Source organism: Calonectris borealis, chromosome 2, assembly GCF_964195595.1.
Source record: "Calonectris borealis chromosome 2, bCalBor7.hap1.2, whole genome shotgun sequence".
In the NCBI taxonomy this organism is placed as follows: Eukaryota; Metazoa; Chordata; class Aves; order Procellariiformes; family Procellariidae; genus Calonectris; species Calonectris borealis.
The window spans coordinates 137702282-137725982 of NC_134313.1; the positions used below are offsets into that span (position 1 = coordinate 137702282).

General features: G+C 35.8%; 1 protein-coding gene across 11 annotated transcripts in view; it reads left to right on the forward strand.

Annotated features, from left to right (window-relative positions):
* Positions 1 to 23701, forward strand: part of SNX13 (sorting nexin 13) — a 69864-nt gene that overhangs the window by 9575 nt on the left and 36588 nt on the right. For 9 of the 11 annotated variants that reach the window (XR_012672661.1, XM_075143622.1, XM_075143623.1 and 6 more), the window contains exons 2-4: positions 12567 to 12679; positions 18281 to 18383; positions 23416 to 23505. Coding sequence is in view for 10 of the 11 variants with exons in the window: in XM_075143623.1 (XP_074999724.1) it covers positions 12567 to 12679; positions 18281 to 18383; positions 23416 to 23505 (306 nt within the window). In the remaining variant the exon portion in view is untranslated. Of the gene's footprint in view, positions 1 to 12566; positions 12680 to 18280; positions 18384 to 22639; positions 22778 to 22811; positions 22903 to 23415; positions 23506 to 23701 lie in introns of those variants that run through there. The other 2 variants (XM_075143628.1, XM_075143626.1) reach the window with 2 other exon arrangements.

Genomic DNA, 23701 nt, shown 5'->3' on the forward strand with positions numbered 1-23701 from the left:
GATGCATCATTTCTGTGGTTTCCTTCCATTCCTCCCCTTCCAAATTCATTCAAATTTGTTGGAAATATTCCATCCCTGATGTTTGAGAATGAAGTGTTCCACCGAGTTCATAGAACTGTGCCTCTATGTAAACTGTATTTGCAGATGTTCACACTTGATTTCCCTCTTCAGTGTTGCAGTGGACAGGAGGTAGTATATGCACCTGGGAGATATCCAGGGAGTAGTTGGCACGGTAACTCTGGGCCCTGATTTTTTGTGAGGAAGGAGAGGAAGACTACTTGAGTATCCTAGATGAATCTTTTAGCCTCAGCAGGCTCTTGGCTTCCGTAGAGAGGCCAAATGGACAGATGTTATGGAACAGAGTCTTGGAAGAAATTGTAGGAGGCTCCACTCTACTTACGCTTATCTGCTTCTGACCTACACACTGCAGCCCCTGTCAGCAGCGTTACGTAGCAAATCACTTGGATAAAACCTGTGAAGTTTCTTAGGGGTTCTGAAGGCAGCAGGCAGAATGGTCTTCTCGGTAACGGTATTCAGTAAAAGATAAAAGGACACAGAGGACCGTGAAAGAGATGCACAGACTAACTATGCTTTCTCAAAAGGGATGGTGAACCAAAGATCTCTTGGAAGTGAGCGGGTAAAGCAGACAAGCAATAAGGACTGAAGGAGGGATTGGGAAAGGGGATATTAAACACATGAAGAGGAAAGATTGTGAATGTTTTTATTAATATTCCTATTACATTTATCCCACTGGAAAATGGCAATAATATGTAAACATTTTTTTTGGTTTTTTCCCCTCTTAAGTAAAGGCATTTTTTGCCATACGCTCAAAGTGCTGCTTTTCTTGTTGGCACTGTCCATTCTGCCAAGAGTTAGGCATCAACTGCTCATTAAAGAAGTTGCAATCTTCTTTTGATATTGTGGACTACTGAATAATTTGGAGACACTGAACTAATCTCTTCTTCTTGCTTTGTTTTATGCAACTAGATGATATTCTGTCCAGAAAAACAGTTGCAAGGAACTGGAAGTTTTGAGGCTTACTTTAGCTTTGTAAAGGTTTTCGTGATTTTGTACGACATCTCTTTTCATGGTTATTTTGTCTTCATCCAGTAAGGATGCTTCATAGGAGATTCTGCCTTGTAGGAGTTCAGATGTACTCTCAGAGATTACTGGGAATTTGTAGTGAAATAGTGTTGTATCAGATTTTTTGTATTTTTTTACTGGAGAAAACTTACGGCACTTAAAGAACTGCAGCAAGTTTAAACTTAAGAAGGAAACAGTGGAGTAACATCACAATCTTCAGAGGAAGGTGCTAGTATTCTGTCAGTGGATTTAAGTTTCTTCTTAAAAATGCACTGTATTTGCAACTTGGGATCTATTTGTTGTTTGGCTGCTGAAAACTTGCTTCTTTGTGGTGCATACTCTGATCTTTGAGGTTCCTCTGTTTTTACATCCATTTCATTTTGTAGTTTGTTAATTATGATGCTGGTTAAAAAGCACTACATAATTTAAAAAAAATGTTGGGGAACTGTCTAAATTTTTGAGAAGAGAAGTTAGATACAGTGAAGGGTTGATCATTGCAAGTAGGAGTCCAAACTGCAACTAAATTCATGGTGCTGGCACTGATTGAGGTCTTGGAATTAAAAGAACAAAACAACCCCCCAACGTATTAAAATCAATGAATATAATGTTGGTAGCTGTTTCTTCAGATTCCAATGTTTAGGCAGTAGATGCCTTTTATTATGTGGGTGGTAGGTGTGTAGGAGACTACTGCTCTTGCTTGTTTATTTTTGAAGATAAAGATGAGCACCAGGGGGTGGAGGAGGGGCTTAATACTTTTAAAAGTTGTGTTACTTCCCAGTGACATAAAGGGGGGTCAGAATATTAATTTGGAGCACCAATAAACTTTTTAAATCTACTGTTCCCTTGGTGGCCAATGTAGCCAGTATGTGGCTTCCGTATATGGGAGTATTTTGTTTTGGCACAAAATCCCTTGTGGTGGAATTGGATATTGCACATTGGTTTCCAGATGGATTTGTATTGTAATGGGGAGACCAAAACTGGACACAGGACTCCAAGGGTGGTCTTACATGTCCAAATAAGAGAAGAAGGATCACTTTGCTGGACCTGCTGGTGACACTTCTGCTGATACAGGGTAGGATGCTGTTGGTTGCCTTTGCTACAAGGGCACACTGCTGACTTGTGTTCATCTTACTGCCCACCAGGACCCCTGGGTCCCTTTCTGTAGAGCTGCTTCCCAGAGAGTTGGCTTCCAGCCTGTATTGTGGCCCAGGGTTATTCTACCCCAGATGCAAGCCTATACTTGTTTTTGCTGAACTTCATGAGGTTCCTGTCCACCCATTTCTCTAGCCTGTCGACATCCCTCTGAACAGTAGCTGTACTGTCCAGTGTATTGAGCACTCACCACAGCCTGGTATTCTGTGCAGACTTACTGAGCGTGCATACTGTCCCATCACCCAGGTCATTAATGAAGACATTAAACAGCATTGGTCCCCTTATTGATCCTCAAAGGTTCCCACCTAGTTACTGGCTGTCTGCTGAACTTTGCACCACTGATCATGTGTCTCTACGTCCAGCAACCCAGTCAATTTTTTCACTTACCTTATCATCTACTTGTCCAGCTCATACCTCACCAATTTTGTGATAAGGAGACTGTGGGATATTGTGTCAAAGGCCTTGTTAAAGGCAAGGTACACAGCATCTAAGCCCCTCTCCTTGTCCTCAGCATCAGTCACCTCATCGTAGAAAGCACTTGGGTTGGTCAGACATTGTTTGCACTTGGTAAATCGATTTTGGTTGTTCACAGCCTTCTTAGGGACTGAGGTGAGGCTGAATGGCATGTATTTTCCTTCCTTACTGGCTCGGACCTTCCTTCTTGCAGATCCTCTTCTGCTGCCAGTATAATTTGAGAAATCATTTATGTTGGCTTTCTGTGGAGCTTTGGCTTTCCGGATTCCATAAAACCGGTTGCAGTACTGCCTGTATTCAAGGTGCCATTTGACATTACAGCAGAGAAACTCAATGTGGTTTTCCTTTCTGAGCCCTACATTATTGTTTATAGCTTTTTTCCTCCTTTTTAATAAAGAAAAAAATGACTTTTTTTCAGGGGTAGAGAAGGGTAGTGGGGATCTTCTAATCACATTATTTCATTTACCAAAATAACTCCACAAAGGTATGTGACATGACTGATGGTAGTTAGAGACAGCAGCCTTGATCACTAGGGTCAATGTGGAAATTAATTTTTAGTCTTGCTGAGCGTGTCTGTTACTGGAGGACTCCTTCTGGCAATTATGATAGATAATGTGAATTAGCTTCTTCCACTTGTATTCCCTCACATTTGTAACCTGACCTAATAAGGCAGTTAGAGTTTCTCTTTATTTATATTTAGTCCAGTCTCGGATAAAAATCTTCTAAAGTTATGTTGCTGACTTAGTATTTTTAAAGTAACTTTTTCATTTAGATAAGGAGTGTTGCTTATTTTGGAACTTTTAGATTGTGGTATGTATTTTTAAAATAATGGAAAAAACACATATAAAATACTATACTGCATCTAAAGCGGTTTAATCTTCAGGTTGGTGGGATAATGTTGTAGTGTAGAGGACTCAGAAAATTGTGCTGCGAGTAGCAAATACCAGATATAATGTTACCAGTGGATTAAAGAAATAACCAAAACTCTCAGGTGACTAATTATATAGCCTGAGGAAGCTAGGGCACGAAAAGATTATTCAGAAGTTAATGACTAAATCTTTCTACAGTAATCTTAAGTACTGGATTTTGTGTGTGTGTATATAAATCATATTTATGTATATATGAAATATATATAAACACACATAATAAGTTTAATTCTCAGTAAAAAATCACACATTCTGGAGATACGTCATTGAAATGTATGGTTTATCAGTCTTTTTAGAAGAAACTACTGATTTTAAGGAGTTTGCTTGAGAATAATTATTTGCATATAGGTGCTTCTGAGCCAGTCATCAAGTGGTAGAAGCAAAAATTTTGTTCTTTTTCAGTGTAAAATTTGAAGGTATTGTCTGCTGTTTCACATGTGATAAGTTATTTAGGAAGAAGCAAAAAAAAAGCACAATAACTGCTGCTGCAGTGTGCAGTTCCAAAATGTTCATAATTTTATGGAATTTATCTTATTTCATACCTTCATGTCTTTGACAGTTCTGTATTTGCAAAAACTAAGCACTTTCACTTCGTTTCACTTTCTATTTTTATGAGGCTGTCATTGTTTGAAGTTTCTGAGGTTTCCTAAAGTAGATACAGCATCGTTGTATGTCTTGTGTGGGTTTTTTTTAAGGCTAATTCTGTCAATTTAAGATTACACAAACTATTTTGCACACAGCGGCTGCTGTGAAATTGTGTGGTATCTCCATAGAAGAAATAATGGATTTATCTTAAGAAAAGTAGTAATTGTTCATTAGACCTCTTGTAACACTTTTTTTTTCCACTTTCTCCTCCCTCTGAAGATCATGGACAAGAATGGGTTGCCTTTGAACAGAAGGCTGTGTCCCAAACCGTTTATTTATAAATAATCTTTATATATATTTTCTTAGTAAGTATGACCTGATATAGGTAATGGCATAAATTGGGCAGTGTATTGGAGATTTGAGTTCAAGGAATAGGCAGCTGCTTATTGCTTTGCAGAAAGGATGCTCAGTAGAAGGAACTGGAGTTGAAGTAGTATGGAACATGAGCTTAAAACTAAAGAAACTTCTTTTCTACCTTCCAAAAGCATAGCTGTTAAGGCATGAAGAAACCTTTTTAAAAACGTGTGTTGTGCGACTGTTTCTGCGATAGCCCTGAGCTCTTCCTAGAAGTTTTGAATTAGATGGAACGTAAAGAGATGGCCTACTAGATCTGACTCTTATGGAGAGAGACTGATGTAATGTATTTCTGTCAAGATAAATATTTGGAATCTTAAGTGGTAGAAATTGTTCTATTAGCAAAGTTGATGATTCTTTAAATTTGTTTAGTGGGATCAGGTTTCTTTAGCAGTGAAGGAAGGAAAACGTTGGTGAAAGGAACTTTTAAATAACTCCTTGCTGCAGTTTTAGGCAAGAAAGTAAAAAGTTTAAAATGCCACTTGAGCGGTAATCACAAATGAAATATGCAATAACAGTTTCTTGACTAAAGAACATGTGACTTCATTATTTTTAGACATTTAGGAGAACAGACTTTTTTTTTTACTTGATAAAGATTCTGGGTGCTTCTCCCTCTCTCCCTTTGCCAGTGTTTTGCAGGAGCAAAACTTGAAATAGATGTAATCTGTTTATCCAGAGGCTGAACGTAGAACAGTCTAGATTATCTCATTGGCTTGAATTCAAGCTAGAGTTAGAGGGATTACTTTATTTTCTCACTTTGGATCACCTTAGGTGATTCTGTCAAGCAATAAGCCTGGCCTTGTTTGTATCACCTAAGGTGATCCAAAATGCGTTGATCTGTTTTTGTCTATTTTCTGTCCACATGGATAAACTAGCTTAGATACAAGTCAATATGGATTGTTACAAAGGAAAAAGATCACTTTCATTGAAATTATGTTAAAAATGAGTTTCAGTATGTGGCTTCTGTATTTAAGAAAGTAGCTGAAACTGGGCTTGCATCTTGTATTTCCCATCATTATCCAAGATGCTCAATCTTTTAAACTTGACCAAAACTTTGTAATCTTTTAAACTAGAATACAATTCAGAGTGGGTTTTAATGGAAGCATGTGATTAGAAAGAGTGTGTGTGTTTGTGAAGGTGGCCTCTTGTTTTTTGTAGTAAGATAAATACTTATTCCACTTTCAAAATAAGGCAACATGAAATGAGGCTTTCTGTCCCTTGCTGATGATTCTGCTGTATAATAAAATAGCTGTTAGCACTGAAAATAAATGTTAGTAAAATGAAGGTTGGTTTAAAAGTTAAAAAATCCGCTTACTAATTCATGTTGTGATCAGCAATGTTGGCAGAGCAGGTGGGGGGGCGGTGTGTGGAAATCTTGACTCTTGAATCCAGGCTGAATTTTACTCTTATTTTTTCACTTGAAAAGAAAAGTTTCGTGTTGAAAACATTTACCATTTCTGGTAGAACAATGATCAGTGTTAATCAGAAGACTGTTCTTTTTCTTCAGCAGCTTTACTGAACAAACCAGTTGTATCAAAACATGGAACATAATTTTTCTATTTTTATTTTAGTAGTAATATTCTGACTATAGCAAACAGGCAGGTTTTATTTGAGTAATGGAATTTGTTGCTCTCTGGATGAATACTGAAATTTAAGTACTGTGCACAATAGCTTATGAACTTTTTAGTTACATATTGTACTTGGATGTTATCTACTTTAAGAAAATGTTAGCATATATTTTCATTTAAAGGTTTGCACTTTTAAAAATGAACGTCATGAATTGTCAAAACAGTGCAGTAATTGTTGTTTTAGAATATAAATGAAAAGTTATTACCTGTCCATAAGAGCTTTGTTAGACCACCTTGTATAACTGGGGGGAAGGCAGGGGAAAGTGATCCCAAAAGCTTTTCTCTCTCATACAGTGTGAGAAGCAGCAGGAAAATCCAAACTAAATGCAGTTAGACATGATTGCACTTGAATTAATCCAGCTGTTAACCAGTTAAGCCATTTGACAGACAAAGCATGTATTGAGTGGAAGAGGAGGCAGCAAGGTAGAGAGAGGACAGATGGACTCTTGCTTAGCAAAGGAGAGGAGAGTTTCCAGCCTCTGTAACCAGGAGGGATCAGCAGGAATACTGCACTTACGCAGAAGAAACTTCATTGGCCTGACTTGTTAAAACTTAACATTAATTGTGTAATTTTTTTTTATTTAAAAGATGATTGGTGTATATTTATATACTTTAATATTTTAGGCTTGCTTTGGAAAAAATAAATCTAAACTTAGAACAAAAAAAAAAAAATTCCCAAGAGTTTTCTTGTGACTACTGCAGTAATTTGTTGTGTAGATTCACTGCAATTATTGTTATGTAGTCTGAAGTAGGAATGGAGCTTAGGGTTTTTCTTGCCTTGCTTTTTTGGGCTAAGGAAGGAAAAGGGCAGAAGGATAAGAAGGAAGAGGTTAAAAAGAGACCTTTAGTGATGTTAGAAAATGAGGATATGCAGAACTCTTTTTCAAAACCCCACATCTTACATTCTCCTATCTGCCAAAATTACAGCAATCAAGTGAAACTACAAAGATGTTAATGCTTTATTTCACAATTGTTAAATGTTTCTCCTAGAGTGTAACATGACAATTTCACTGCAGATGAAATTGGCACTCCAGTTGATACAGCTTTCTAATTTTACTTGTCATGCTAGTGAAGAGATAGTAATTTGAATCCTAAAATAATGTTTTTAATCACTTGACAAAAATGACACTCACCTTAATTATAGCAGGGTTATACATGAACACATTCCATTTACACTCAAAATGGAAGTCAAATTAAAAGGCAGATGTGTAGAATTAACAAAATTAAACTCGACATCTACTGTATATGCAATCCTAGACAATTTTTTTAATGTGAGCCCAGAGGTGGCATTAAATACATTTGGCAAAACATCCTTTTTTTAAAAAAAAAAAAAAAAATGTTTACCCAAATGGCAAGGAATAGTTTGCTTATCAATGTCTAGTTAGGGACAGATTAGCTACTGCCATTTTAAAAATATTAATGGACAAATGTAATTGAATATACACAGTAAAAGAATTGTGGGCAAAGAAGCATGTCTTTGTTTTTAAATGACTCTGTTCTTTTAATGTTCAGATTATTCTGTTGCAACCATTAAAGTTGAAAACAATCATAAATGGCAATCTTTTGAAGTGGTACAGGCCTTTTGGATCCTACAGTTGTAAGATTTAAGTAGTATTCTGCTGAAGTTTTAAGATTGACAAGTGGATAATTCCAGAGCCCAGCCTTCCTGTACGGATGTTTTTTCTTTCCCCTCCTGCCCCATCTCCAAACTTGAAACCACGATTACTCTGAGCATGTGTGGGAGAATCATGAAGAGAGCCAAGTGCCTGGAACAGGAGCTTCTGGCTGGAGTGGGAGGATGGTGGCATCCAGACCCTTGTGAGAGGGAACGTGTGTCTTGCTGTTTGGTGGCAGAGAAGATGGATGATAGGAAGAAAAGGACTACCTGTTGACTGGACTTCTGGTGTAGCAGTGTTTTTGCACTAAACTAGAAACACTTATGATCCTACCGCCAGTTGCAAGCTAAAATTGACAGCATCAATTTAAATCCAAACAACAAACCTTTACTTACTCAGTGAATCATTTTAGTGAAAGCTTTATCAAGGCTGAGGATTTTGCTTAAAGATGGGGTAGAGGCAAAGCTCTGAAAGCTTGTCAGTTGGATTAAGTGGACAAGAAACCTGTTGAAGCTACTTCAAAGTATAGTAAGACACAGTTGTATTTGTTACTGGAGTAACTTACTGCTGTTGTGGTTGGTACATTAAATCCCTGCCACACTCCCATTGATTTGCCTGCAAAATACTTCAGCTAATTCATAAGTAGTAAATTATATTACTCATAACTGCATGCATACTAAATTATAACAGGATTTTTTCTTCTCTTAATCTGTTGATTTAAGACTGTCTGTGTGGCCTTGGTATACAGTTTATAAGCAGTGAATCTTGTGTATTTACATAAGCTCCCATATGAATGGTCACGTTAAGTTGCATAGTCAGTCTTAGCTCGGCACTGGTAGCTGTAACAGCATGCAACAGGGATCATCAAAATGCTGCATTAATTAGAAAGCAGAAGCCAAAGAAAGGAAAAGGAGATGTATATAAGAAAGTTAGTTCTTTATGTACTTCTAGTAGTTGGCTGTATACTGTGGGAAAAACATTCAGTGGGAAAAATGGACAAAGCCTAGTCAAAAAAAAAAAAAGCAGGTGTCATTGAGAGGTGATAGTCTTGTTATCTGTAACAGCTGAATCAAGCTCATGTGAGTATTCACCTTGGTGTGTCTCATCTACCTGATGAAGCTCTTCAGTACCCTGTTTGGGCTTAGAGGCAGCCCTTTACTTCAATTGCAGTTTATTTTGCTAAAGCAGTTCCATATGATGGGAAGAAAATTACTGTGTGTGAATATGATGCTACATTAGCTCTTTGCTAATGACCTTACTAATACGCTGCAGAAATCTTTCTTTGTAAGACTTCAGACATGAAGAATAAGAATTGGTGATAGTGGGACTAACATATGGCATGTGTAGTGATGGTAAGCAAAAGTGGCTAAAACAGATGAAGTGAAACAGTTGTTGATCTGGAATAAAGATCCTTTATCTGTGTGCACATGTGTGTATGCATAAAGTACGACAGTTCAGCTTGGAAGTTTGCCCTTCCAGCATAGGGCATGTCAGCTTCTTTTAAAGGGTCTGGATAGCTGCTACTTAAACAGCAGAATTACACCATCTCTTCAGAAGGTTGGCTTGTTCTTTCTGTCGAGAGAGACAAGCGTTCACCGTACAGTTAACTGTAGTAAAGCTAGGCAGAGCTTCAGTAAATCTGTGAATCTTCTAAAAAATTGACATTATAAATAAAATTTATTTGGAAGTAAGGTGTAAGTAGTAGGGTTTGAATTTAAATACCTGAGCTAGTTCCATACTGACCAGCTGCATAGTCATATTTATGTAATACTTGGACTTTGTTTGCTTTTAATAGTTGATTTTGACGTGTTAAAGGAACTTTCAACAAAGTTTTCGTTTTCTTCTGGGAGTTATGCTGCTGAAGTCCCTTCAAGAAGTGTGAAGTTAGGGGAAGTTTTATTTACAGTCAGTCTAAAGGGAACTGTGCTGATGATTAGATCCCTTTGAATGTCTCAAAATCTGTAAGACTATAAACCACTCATCTAAAGTATACAAGAATTGAGCCAGTATCTGTTGTACTTACTGTAGTGTACCAAGTTGTGCGAGTTTTAAGAAATCCTATTAAAATACCAAATGAGATTTGAATCTCTGTAGCCATATGCTAAATTGCAAAACTAGAGCGTAGGACAAAAGGTCACTGTTTTATCTATTACAGTTATAGAACTTTCTTTGTTAATTATGCATTCATCCAACTCTGAATATGCATCCTGCTATCCAGTTTAATTAAGTTTTGTTAAGTCATTTAGAGTGCTTATCCCATATTTAGAACTTAAACTTTTTTGAATAATGCTATTAAGCATACTGATTTTTTTGACCAAAAAAGACCACAATTAAATGTTATCTTCTGTGTGTGTATCTTCCTGTTGCTTGTAGTGCTCTGAAGAAGTTTTAAAATATATTTCTGAGGGCATGAATATGAGGAGTAGTCTTTGTGTATTGAAATGTAGATTTATAATGAGAGCTCATGTCTTTTTTACTTAATTGTTGTATTTGCCAGTTTTTCTTAGATTGGTGTCCCTCTCCTTCGGTCTCCTCCCCACTCCCTGAGCAGTTTATCTACTGCATTTACTTATTATGAATCATCAAAATCTTCTCAGCTGTGGCCAAGATTTTTTTTTACTGTAGCACCTTTCTTCAGCATTTTAGCTGTGTGGACTGTATGGTTAATATAATCTAATAAAGCACTTTTTCAGGTTAAAGATAATTGAATCACTTGCAATCCAGTTTTTGAATTGCAGCACTTTTAATTAAACACATAAGTATGTAGATGAGTGTAATTTTTTCCAGCCTCAAACACCAAGAAAAAAGCCAATATAGCTTCTCCATATCTTGCTAACAAACTTTAACTAGGAAGAAAATAGAATTTCTTCTCAATTTCCATTAAACTTATAAAATAGGAAGAGTTAAATTACTCTGATGACAATTTACATCTGTGAAGCAGTCTCTCTCCTTAGAGCTATGGTTTTGCTTTTGGGTAGCCTGATGTCTTGCTCTCAGAAAAGAATCAAAGCTGTTTTATGCAAGAGCCTTATTTTGTATTATTTTTAATTGTTTATAGGATTTTTAAAACTTATTTGTCAGGAAGTTGATTTTTGTGAATCCCATGCCTAAGATGGAAAGATGAAATCTAAATAGTTCCTTTAAAGAAATAAGAGCTGTAGGCAAGCTTCCCCTGTCCTCCATAATAAAAGCTAAAAAAGGGCTCTCTGCAAATATGGTGTTCGATCTCTGCTTGTTTTCTAAATGTCAAACTGCAAGACGAGTTTATTTAAATACTTTCTTAGTGTTACTTGTTGACATAGCAGTTGTCTGAGTTCCCATCAGGGTGTCATTTGATGACTGGTAGGAAAGGTGTAAATTAGACAACAAAAAAAAAGAAAAGTTGAGAACCTTAGAGCTGGAACAGTTTTGTTAGCCTATAAATACTTGTCATCATCGGTTTCACACTCTTGGGACTTGGCTGAAACATGTTTTCCATATTGAACTAGAGATGAGATTGAATTAAATTTATATAATCTTTGTTGACTGCATTGCAGCATTGTGAAGGTCCAGAACTATTATAGCTCAGCTCAGTCAGGTTTTCACTACCTTGCTTTTTAGATTACCCTGCATATATGTATATACATGTACGTACACCCATCTATTTTTCTATATACATAGATCAAATGTGTATGTATATATATGAATGCACTTATATTGTAACCTGTATCGGCACAATAACCTGAATCTTACTGCTTTTTTCATACTCCTGGTGAATCCGCCAGCGCAGATGAAGTTTTGCCAGATGCGTTATGTAGGACATCAGCCCCCAAATTCCGCCAGCCCCACAGATGCTCTTGTGGCTGACTTTAGCTGCACCACTGGCTTTCCAAACAACCCTTGACTCCCTGCCACTGCTGAAGTGTCAGTCCTGCCTGCTAAGCCAGATCTCTTCTAAGAACGTGATCATGCCTGAGTGGAGAAAACGTGAATCTGGCATCTCTCTCTTTTTTTAATATATATATTAAATTTCCTGATTTTAAAACAGGTTTAGATATTTCAAGGAATTGTCTGAATGCTCTTGATTTCTGTGGTAAAAATTGTTAGTAATCAGTTTAAGTTTCCCTCTTTTTTATTTAGAGGGAAGAATAAAAGTAAACTTGCACCAAATATTTGGTGCACCTGTTGACCTATGTGTGACTTGGCGGGAGGAAGGGACACTTTTTTGGTCTTGCAACTGCTTTGATCTAGGGAAGAAATAGCATTGCTTGGTTGTGGAAAATTACACGTTTAGTTGTGTAAAAAGAGATTGTATTCATCTCTCCCTGTTCTGTTACAAAGCCTGCATTTTTCTTGGAAGTAGTGGAGAATTTCACAGGAGGGAAAAAAGGGATCTCAAGAAACAAAAACACACAAAACGAGAATAGAGAAGAAAAAGAAATGATGCTTTAAAGAGTGATAGTTGCATCTGAAGTGAGAGATGAGTAAGAATATTGAAAGCAAAATGCTCTAATGTTGGCTAAACTGGACTACTATCCCACAATATACTTTTAAAAAATAAAGATAATTTTTATTTCATCAAGCAAAACTTATTTCATATCTAGTTAAAATGTATTAAGCTTTGTAGAAACTACAAATATTGCTTTGGAGATTTAAAGTTGTTCAAATATCATACTAATTATTCATTTTCCATGTGTTTTTCTTTACAGACCAGTCTTTCCATATGGGGATGGGGAAGTCTTGCCGTTGTGCTTTTTCTAGTAACTTTTGGACTCTTCTCTATATTTTACTTTGCATTTTATATCCTCTGCTTTGTGGGTGGGTAAGTATACTACTTAGTGTTTTGTATAATTTTCTATGAAAGTAAATTTTAATGTGTATCTTAGCAAATAGTTTGCTCTGAAAACCTGAAGTGACTTCTATGTAATTAACATTTCCACATTTGAGCAGCTCTTTATGAGCAAAATTTTTTTTCTTGAAATTTCAATTTTATCAAAAGTAATTATTTTTGCTGTTGAATAGCATTTATATTACCTTTGCCCAGGCAAAAAAAAAAAAAGATTTCTGATTTAAAAAAAAAAAAAAGGTAGCTATTTATAACGGGTGTTGGAGGACAAATGCTCACATAAAACCAATGTTAACCTCAGTTCATACTTTCTATTACTGTGTCAGTTCTTTTTCCAGGTACTTATTAAATAATTATGTCGCCTTTTCTTATCACAATCTCATTTTCCTATCCAAGATACTTCATTCATGAGGAAAGTGAGTGAGTGTTTTCCTGGGCATGTGGAAATGATGCTACATCTTGCTACATCTTGAACAAGTAGATCAGTTCAGCAGCTGTAGACATTTCATACTTTAGATAGATAGGAAGGGAGCAAACAGGTGATGTTTTTATAGTCTTTAGCACCATTATTACATTTTATGTGATAATGTCTGTCTTGTAACCATTAAAACTTTTATTTTTAATGCCAAGTCTAAATGTATTAGTGGGATATTCCTCCTTCCTCTCACTCATAAGACTAATCTGCAGGACAGTAACATTTCTAGGCTCTCCAAGACCTGCTTGACTTCTAATGGGGTGTTTGGGCTATCTTCAATATTTATTTTTTTTTCCTTCCTTTGAAACACCCTTTTAACCTTCTTACTGGATACGGTACAGAATGTATGTATATTCCTGTATGTCTCATCAAAAAATGTAACAAGAGTTTAGTGGCCAGAATTAGAGCTGCTACGCTTGGGTTTCAACTGTATTAAACTTGAAATTCCATCTCTGAGAAATCAGGATAGTCAGTCTACTAAAGCGAGGATTTAGTTGAAGTAAAACTAACTTTTAAGTAAATGCTTTTGTCTTATTAAGTCTTGATACATGTATGATTGGCGTATTTTGCTGGTTGTTTGTCCAGGACAAAAGGCAAAGAGCTTGTCCAAAGGGCAAGAGTTTGTCCAGTTACTGTTTTGTATTACCACTTCCTTAGTATTTGCAGTATGAAAAATAACTGGGATGTAATAATTTTTTTACAGCTTATCCTTCCTTCTTGCTCAATTTCAGTTGTTTGGCTTTTCAAAGCTAACAGTCAAAGCAGTCTCTCATGGAGTATGTCTGAAGTCAGCTACAGTTTGCCACTGTGAGACTGCCTCTGGTGCCTGAGCTCGCTCATTCTCAAGTCAGCCCTGATATCTCTTTGCTCTGATTCTTTTGCTGCTTTGATTCATTTTTGTAGCTAGTCAGTGAACATTGATCTTCTTAAGGATAAATTCATTTTGTGGTAGTGTATCTGTTAAAGCAGAATTTGTATCCATTTTCCTATTATGTGTTTACTTATGTAAATAGATACGAGGTCTTAGCCCTTCCAGTAGAATGTCATTACTTCATTACTTTAAGATATACATCATCTTGGCTAAGACTGTGATCTGGCCCCTTTTTTACACAGTTAATCTTTTTCAAAGTTTTTCGCTTTGAAAAACACCTACTTTAAGTTTTGACATTCAGCATTCACATCTGTGAGTGCTAACTAGGTCAAATAGATTTATGTCTAAATTATTCTTTCCTTCTTTTTCTTTTTGAATTAATTCCCGTGAAGTTACACAAAATACTTGGTCCTCTTTCTCTTAGAAAAAAACAGAAATTAATGTTGTGAAGTAACTTTTCCACTTATGATTAGCAATTATATATCGTAACATCATTTATATAAATTAAGAAAATAAAAATCTGATTTCGGTTCATGATTATAGTAGTTTCCTTAATACTTACCGTACCCTTATCTGGAGCAAAATAACAATTTTGGACATGGATTTTTACAGTAGAATTTTATATTGAAACTTGGAGTTCTTATCCAATTTGGCACACAGTTTTCTTTTTATAGTTGCTCAAAAACAGTGGCCTGTATCAGTAGGTTCTGACTTCCACTAGCCGCGAGTCCACTTCTGTCCCATTTTGCAGTTCAGACAAAAGAAAATGTTGAATCGTGGCTGGTTGCACCCTTAGTATTGACCTAAACATTTAAAGTACGCCCCAATGAGTTGTGAAGGAAAACAGTGTTGATGCCGTAGCTGTATCAAGATAATCAATCTGTTTATATGGTTTCACTTCTGTTATGTGCTATCTAATGATTTCTTTTTGATTTACTCTTAACTCTGCATTTCCTCTTACACAGCTTGTAGTAAGTGTACTGTTGTTGTGTGCATGGGAGGATACTGAAACCATTTGTGTGTATGAATAAAAGCTTTAAATCAAGAGTTGTCTTTGTTTAATTTTGTTTTGTTTTAAGAGTGATTTATAAAATGTTAGCTTTTTTCTTTTGTAGTACATCCCTCTTCAATTCAGGATCTGGTAACTCATCGCTTAGGGAAGTGAGCTCTTTCCACCAAAAGCAGGAGGCAAAAGATAGATATTGTTTCTTTTTAACCTGTGTAGCCAAGACTGTTACAAGGTGTTAATGAAATATTTTTTGCCTCTACTTCAACTATTGGTGCAAACCCCTTAACTGGGGGTACTGGGCCTGTCTTACTGTCTGCCTTTTCTTTGTACCATGTATGTTTCTTACCTTATTCTCTCTCCTTCCCTCTTTCAATCCTAAGGAAGTAAAACAAAAATAATGTGAATGGCAGCTCTGCCAACAGCCTTAGGCTTCTGGTGGTGTGAGAATTGAAATTTCTTGGACCATCAGTTGCTTTGGCCTTTAAAGGAATTTGCTCTGTCATCAAAAAACATAATTATCAATACTTAATCACATCCATATATGTGACTGGCTGCCTACACTGATGATTCGAACTGCTGACCAAATTGGGAACGGTTCTGAAGCTGCTTTTTGACTTTCACAAAGCATTCAGCTGAGGCTGTTACTTTTCAGACTTGAGGGGAAAATGATAAATCTGTAGTCTTCATATTTCTATCTTTCGTCTTTGTTCTGTTGTTAATCTGTCCCTGTGAAAAGCTGGCCTTCCAATAACCTTTGGAAAAACTTAACAATAAAAATTTAAGTCAAATACTATTTCTTCCTTTTTCTGGTCTATTCATTTAGAGAAAAGACTAAAATGACTTCTCATTTACTGTATTGAATATCCTCTTGGTGAATTAGATAAGCATTTACACTAGAAGTGTCTGGTTAGCTAACAGCCTGAATGGTCAGGCTGTATCCTTCTCTAATGTGCACAAGATTTTAAATAAGAGAATAAAATGTATTAATTTCTGGTATAGAGGCAGAAGCCTCTAGTATTTCTAGCTTAAAAATGAAATTACTTAAAGGCATCTAAGATGAGCATATGTTTAAACTATATTGGTAGCATATTAATATTTTTTAATTAGTCATTAACTTTAAAAGTGTCATAACATTTGAGAGAAAACAGATGTATAATCTATAGCTAGTTATTTCCAAGGCTTCAGTCCTTTTGAATAAAAGAAAAGAAGGAACTCTCCCCTCCTTGCTTTCCCTGCCTCTGCCCCCCAAGTTGCTGATATATGTTTGAAGTTAAAACTGATTTTTGGCAAAAAAAAAAAAAAAAAGCATTTTGGGTATACTGTTTTATTTAAAAGAAGGCTGAGGTTTCTTACAGAAAAGTAGTAGATAAGAAAAAGAAAACCCAAACTTTTTAATAATTAAAAAAACCCTGCTCCCCCCCCCCCCAGCCAAAACATTAGTTAACTTTTAAGCATAGTGAACCTAATACTGAGATTTTTCTAAGCAAGTTTTTGTCCTTGAACTGAATGATGATGCTATTAGCACCATTGGTGTTATGATTTGAAAGCTATCTGGAAGTATCTGGAGCAGAAGAGCAGTTAGACCTGCTTTTATTTTTTGTCCTCATATGTAGAAAGTACACGTGGTTGGCAGATAAAGATGACTGTAAGGGAATCAGAGTATCAAGTGAAATTTTCTTATGCGTTATCGAGTTACCAGTAATAATGTTGTGTAGCTTTTTTGTTTTGTTTTGTTTTGGGGTTTTTTTTGTTTTTTTTTTTTGTCCTGGAGTTGTTCAAGTATAAATGACCACCTCCCTGCTTCTGAATTACTGAGTCTCTGGAGTACTTAAGAAGAATGGTTCCCAGTTTGGGAATTAAAACCTTCAATGGCATATTTTACCTTAGTTAGGAATTTTATCCTAATCATATAAGTAAGAGTATCATATATCAACAGCAATCTATATTAAAAGAATGTATTATTTCAGCACATTTCAAGTCTAGAATAACTGTGAGTTCCTGTGGTCACAAATGTTGGTCAGCTGGCCTTTAAATTGAATGCTTTGAAATTTGTGTAAAAAGCTATGCATGTTTAGCCATCCTAAGGCTAGTCTGAGCAGCAGTAACTTCATACTCTTCCCCTCCCCCCTCTCCCCCGCCCAATGCTTGATTTTTCAAAGGCTACATACTTTGGTTATGCTATAATTGGCAGAGTCTTTACGTTTTCATCTATTTTTTTAGTAAAACCAGCTTTATGTTTATGTGGTTTTGTGCTCTAGTGTCATAAGCTGTAAATAAATTGTTGCTGTTTGTAGCAAGGTTGAACCTTTTGTAATGGTTGCTTTCTCCCTTATGGCTTTATTATATCATAAAGAAAACAATAATAAAATTAACTGCTGTCCTGCTTAACTATAAGTCATAATTTAAATATTGCTGTAGAATTCTGAGGGAAGAAGATAATGAATTTCTGATCTAACATTCTTTTAAAATAAATGGTCCAGGAGTGCATTTATTTACATTTTATATGCTGAATTAATTAAAAACAAAACAACAACAAAAAAAACCCCCAAAACCCCCAAAAAACTCATAACCCCCAAAAAATCCGACATCTTGTGTTTGACTTCAGTTATCCTCTAGACTTTTTCCTTGACTCTGTTCTTATACAGCCTGGCAGGACTACTGGTTTTTTTTTTTTTCTTTGCAGCTTAAAATAAGTTCCCAATTGAAAATTTTCTTACTTCTTGTTTAAACATATGTAATCAGTATTTATTTACGACACTTACTACATTAGTTTCTTCCTGGTCTGTGTTTTTGTGGCTTATGCCACAATGCAGTGGCCTAAATGTCTCTCTAAAGAGTTTATTTCTTCATAGTGTTGAAGTAAAGGAATGTTTGTATAAATACAACCAGAGCAGCTTATGTATGTATCCCTTTTTCCGTGTACTAATATTTGTGAGCAGTGTGTCATCACAGGTTCTTCTCATGCAGCAGACCGTGTAGTATAGACTGTGCTATATAGATCTGCAATGTGATATCAAGACTGAATACAAGACTGGGAAACTTCATAGTTAGTATGGTGTCGGTTGTTTTGAGCAGCATGCTACACTGTGAAAGAGCACTGTACTAGGGGAGTAAACAGAATTGTCATATATTGTCATTTTATAACTTGCTGTGAAATACTTTCTCAGGGGCAGGGGGGGAAGGTGACTGTTGTTCTAGCTGGTCTTTCTTTTTCCATTTTAGGGGTTTTGTGGTTACTCTTTTATTTGGAAAAAGCAACTCAGAAAAATACCTTGAGCAGTGTGAACATTCATTTCTTCCTTGTACATCAGTTGGGATCCCTAAGGTAAGGAGAGTTTACTGGTCTTAACTTCTAGATCAGATTTTATAACTTTGAAAATTAGAATAACACTAATCAGTTTTAATCTAAGAATTGTTCCCATTTCCCAAGGTAAAAAAGCCTGCTTTTATGTTTTGAGTCAGCTGCAATGTGCAAATGAAATGCAAGATTTTTTTCCTTTTTGAAATACAAGCTTTTTAAGCATGTATAGAAAGTTTGTTTCAAGTATTATTTCTGGCTTGATTATGAGAAATGAGTGAGATGTAACTTGCTAATATTATCTGTGAGGGAATTACTAAACCGTTCCTTTCTAGACTACTTGTGTGTGTTGTTTTTTTTTGGGGAGAGTGGTAGCTCCTTCTTGCTTTTTCTTGCAAGATTGTCATGACTATTTAGGATTCTTCCATCACTGGATCTGTAGTCTCTCCGGTTTTGATTCTTTTGATTGTTTGTGATCAGAAAGTTGCTTGCCTAACTAAGAAGATTAAATTGTTAATAAAGTCTAGATTTACAGTACATCAGGAATGTAGAAGTTGTTATCTTGGGCTATCTTTAAGACCAAGCAAAAATCCTGGAAAGGCATACATAAATATGGAGCAGCAATAGGATCCCCTTTTCAACTCTTTTCTTTTTTTTCTGAATTATTAACAGGCACATCATTTTTGTTGATGGACCTAAATTCAGGTTTCCTAATTGGATAAATCTGCATCTGTTTAGTACAGAATAAATTCTTAAGAGCCAAGAGGTAGAATTTCTAGGAATTCCTGGTTTATGAACCAATATATCTTGGCAGCTCAGAATGGCAGGTCACTATGCTTCATGTTGTCTGTGAAAGCGGGGGAGGTGTTCAACTTTCTTATCAGTAGCACATAGAAATAAATTTATTTTGTGATTCAGCAGTATGTTTTCTAATCACAAAACTTTTTTTGTGACTGGTTCATAGCTCAGTTGGTAAGTGGCCTTTTCACTTAAGCCTTTGTATCTGTTGAGAGAAATCTGGAACTTAAGTATATTCTAAACCATAAAGTAACATCACTGGTCCAAATGAAAAATATAAAGTTTAAGGCTGAAAAAGGGCAAGTCAGCAATCAACTAATGTTTCTGTTCCATTAATGAAACTTCATTTTAGGGGACTAAGGTTCTTGGTGCTATATAGACTTTAGTGCTTATATTATATGGATTACGGAGTGTTGCTTATGTCTCACGTTTTGAGAAAAGATTTACAAGAAGTTTTTCTTTTTAAAATTTCCTCTACATTGCTGAAACTTTTTTTAAGTTAATGTTACTTTTTTGAGCTCAGTACATATGTATGCTCTGGTTGCTTTAAAAAAGAATAAAATGTTGGGGGGGGGGTGTTTTGCGTAATCCTTGCAAATTCAGTAGTTTGACTTATGATTTGAGTGTGGATTATTGACAGATCACTTTTCTCAACTGACCTATCCTGACTAATCTCTGGATTTAAATTTTGTAGTACGAAGGTATTTATTTTTAGCTGGCTTACCAACTGCTGTTTGAAGTTGTTCTCCAACTAAAATCTGTTTGTCTTCTACAATAGTGTTTTTTATTTCTTTTTTGCCACTGTATTAAAATAGTATTAGCTAGTTTAGCTGAGCTTTTCAGTTGCAGTGCAAGAAGAGATGAGTCCTAACTAAAACCAAATGTGTGGTTTGCTTGGGATTCCTATTTGCCATTTCTGTATTAAATTTCTGCTGACTTATCTTTATTGGAAAGTAATATTTTTTAACTTGAAATTGTTTTCATGTTTAAAACCATTGTGGCCCTAAGGGGTCTGTCTTGAACAGTGAATATTCTTTCAAGTGACGATAGGCTAGTGTATAGGTTATGCTTCCTCCATGAACCAACTACAAACTGAATTCATCTCAATATTAAATTTTGTGATACTGTGTTTTGAAAAGTAATCTGATGATACAGGTTCTTTATAAGAAGCTCTTTTCCCCAAAGGCGGTCAGAGTTTTATCAATTGTTTTGAGGGTTTTTTGTTGTTGGGGAATTTTTTAGGCCAAGATGAATGTTCAAATACTTGATTTTAAAGAAATCAGTTATAATTCAGAGCACCAAAATACTGGATGGAAATAATGTGTAGAATGTACCAGACTCTAAGTTACAACACAGGATTTGGTGCAGATAGGTTTCCTTGGTTGCTGCTTGTTATACTTATTAGCGAATATATAATGAAGGCCTCACATTAAGGAAAAATAGTTATGTAAGTTTGATGGAAGATTATTTACCTTTCTGCCTTTTTTCTTTTTTTTTTTTTGCATACACACAGGGAAGTTTAAAAATTAGGATTAGACTTGCTTTTCCTTTTGCAAGTCTGTTTTATGTAACTTCTGTGTCAGGAATGTACTGGATGATGCCATAATGTACTGGCTCTGTAAAATACACAATTGTCTGCAGGTTTATATTAAAAAATGTTTGAATGAAAGGTAAGTTTAGAGCCTTCTGAACTGTTAACTGGAACGCTATTTTCAATAAAAATTATAGATTCAGTCCAACCTTAACAGAAGTGTGGAAAGTTCAGTTATTATCATAATTGATGTCTCTTTTGCTTCATCCAAAAGACAAGGAGTTTCTGTAGGCTGGGTACAATATTGCCAAATTACTATAAGATAACAGCGATAACAACTTATAAGCGCTAGTTGCATATTTGATCCCTGTCTAGTCTCTGAATCTCTTTATTTTGAGTCAGTTGGTCATATGCTATGTTATGGGTTTGACGCAGAAGTGTAAATCCCCTGTGTCTTGTCCACTCATGAAAGCCTGTGACCGCAAATATGTGATTTGGGAAATAGTGGCATGGTCCAAAGGAGGCATTTTTCATATTTAACAGTTACCTAGCATAGTTACAAAAAAGGACTTTAAAATTATCTGTTAGTGCAGCAAAAGTCTGAAGTATACTCAGTCACTGCAATTATGTGCTTTTGGAGTCTGGGTTTCTTTACACTGTGCTGCATCTCACTTTGTGGAGTGTGTGTCCCACGTTCGTCATAAGTGCTTCCTACCTGCTTAAAATGAAGTAAGTATTTAGCAATATTTAGCAATATTAAGCAAATTTAGCAATAACAAGTGATATTCATTTTTCCTAACTAATGATTTAATACTGGTAGAGTGTGTCAGACGAACATTGTGTATGAAGTGACAGTCAAATAGGACAGTTTTCTTCATCTGAGTTGGGTCCTTCCTTTAAGTTGGTCTTCTAAGTCAGTGTCTGGAAGGCCAGGCTTAAAATGGGGAATGCCTTCCAAGTGAGAACTACGGTCAGCTGTTGTAGCTGCAATGAAATAAAAGCAGATATTCTAAATTTTAGATGTTTTCAGATGTATCAAAAGCAAATGAAATTATACTGCATGTACATAAACATTTCACTGGAGAAAAAAAGAATATGAAAGAATGGTCTAACCTTGTAGTTGGCTCTGCTTTGAGTAGGAGGGTGGACTTCCTGAAGTCCAGACCCAAACCTGAATCAAACCTGAGCCTATGAACATTCAGATTTTTACCAAGTAACCTTGCATATTCTCTGTGTGTCCCTCTCTCTGTTTCTTTGGCTGCTGCTTTTTTTGCTGCTGCCTTTTCTTCTATGTTTCCCAAATGTGGTTTTATGCATGCAGTCCTCAAACTTCAAAACTCTTTTTTAACAATTTTGTTTGGCAATTTGAACTATGCTGTGCTTAGTAAAAATATTTAATTATTCCATTCTTTATTTTTTTGGTATTTTTGACACTGTCAAGACAGAAATATTTTGCAAATTCATTACTATATAGCTGGAGTATTGTTTGAGTATGAGTCAACTTTATTCATATTAAAGTGGCATTGAACCTTTCCCTTGTCTTAAAAGTTAAAAAATATGCAGAATTTTGCAACAAAATACTACTATGTTGTGATACAGAGTTGGTTAAGCAGGACAAGGAATGTTTTCTGGCCTCAGGTTTTCTGCCATTCACTGTTAACTGGTTTGAATGAGAGACACATAGGGAGAATCATGTAGAATAGAAACGCGGGACATATGGTTTATAATTTTTTCATCTATGGTTTTTGGCAGTTCTTCTGTGTTTCCGATAGTCATAAGTTTCTCTCTAGATCAAGGAATAAAATAACTTGATTTTTTTGAACAATAGTGTAGGTTGTTGGGTGGTTATTTCTGTAAAAATAAAGGGGTTTATTGCAGATTTCGTCTTAAGTTTGTAGGTAGACACTGTATTAGTCCACTCAGAGAAGCATTGATAAAGGGTGTTCTCTTTCAGTATGTCACTTGCCAAAAAGTCAGCTCTGATGAAGTCATTCCTGGAGTTAACTGCACTGAGTTGCAGGTCCTTCTATAAAATAATTTTTTTGCCCCCTCATCAATTATTTTTTGAAGACTCATCTGTCAAGTAGTGATGGTAAAAAAAGAGTAATTTCTCTTCTGACGTATAGAATAAACTGAGATGGATAAAGAAACAGAGAGAACTGCTCCCCACCCCCCGAGCTGAACAATTACCTGCCTGCACAAGAAGTTCATAATCAAGTATGACACTGGGGTCTTACCCACAAACTACCTTGTGCTGCTGTCGTGTCCCCCCCTCCCTCCTTTTATAACTATTTGAGTTTTATTTCCTTCTGATCTAGCATTTTAGCAAACTTGCTCCTTTACAGTAAGCAAGAAGTAGGTTTTCAGGTTAGTTTTTCAGCATTATTTACTATATAGTGAAAAATACAGATATTATTGTTGCCCAGAGAGGTTATAGATGCCCCATCCCTGGAAATATTCAAGGTCGGCTTGGACGGGGCTCTGAGCAACCTGATCTAGTTGAAGCTGTCCCAGCCCATTGCAGGGGGGTTGGACTAGATGACCTTTAATGGTCCTTTAATGGTGATCCAAACCATTCTATGATTCTATCTTATCTACTCTATAGATTATAATAATAGAGAAAATGCTGTATAAAGTCATTACTGGAAGTATACATATATCATAAACAGTAGAGCTGATTTTTAATTATAGCTAAAACCTGCAAAGTTACATTTCCTAATCTCTTTCAAGTGCATAGAAGAAATGAAACGTGAAGCCAGACCTATTAAGATTGACAGAAGACTGACGGGTGCGAATATAATTGATGAGCCTTTGCAACAGGTAAGTTCTAACCAGGACTATTTAATCTATTTTTATTTTTGCAAGTATTGACTACGTAATATCTAAGTAGTTGAGAGACAAATAGAAGTGGAGAAATTTTATCATATTTGAGAGTGGTAAGTGAAAAAACACTGAGAATGGGCCAGGATATTGGGCAATGTTTGAGTCTGTTTTCTGTATATTATAGTTTCTCAGC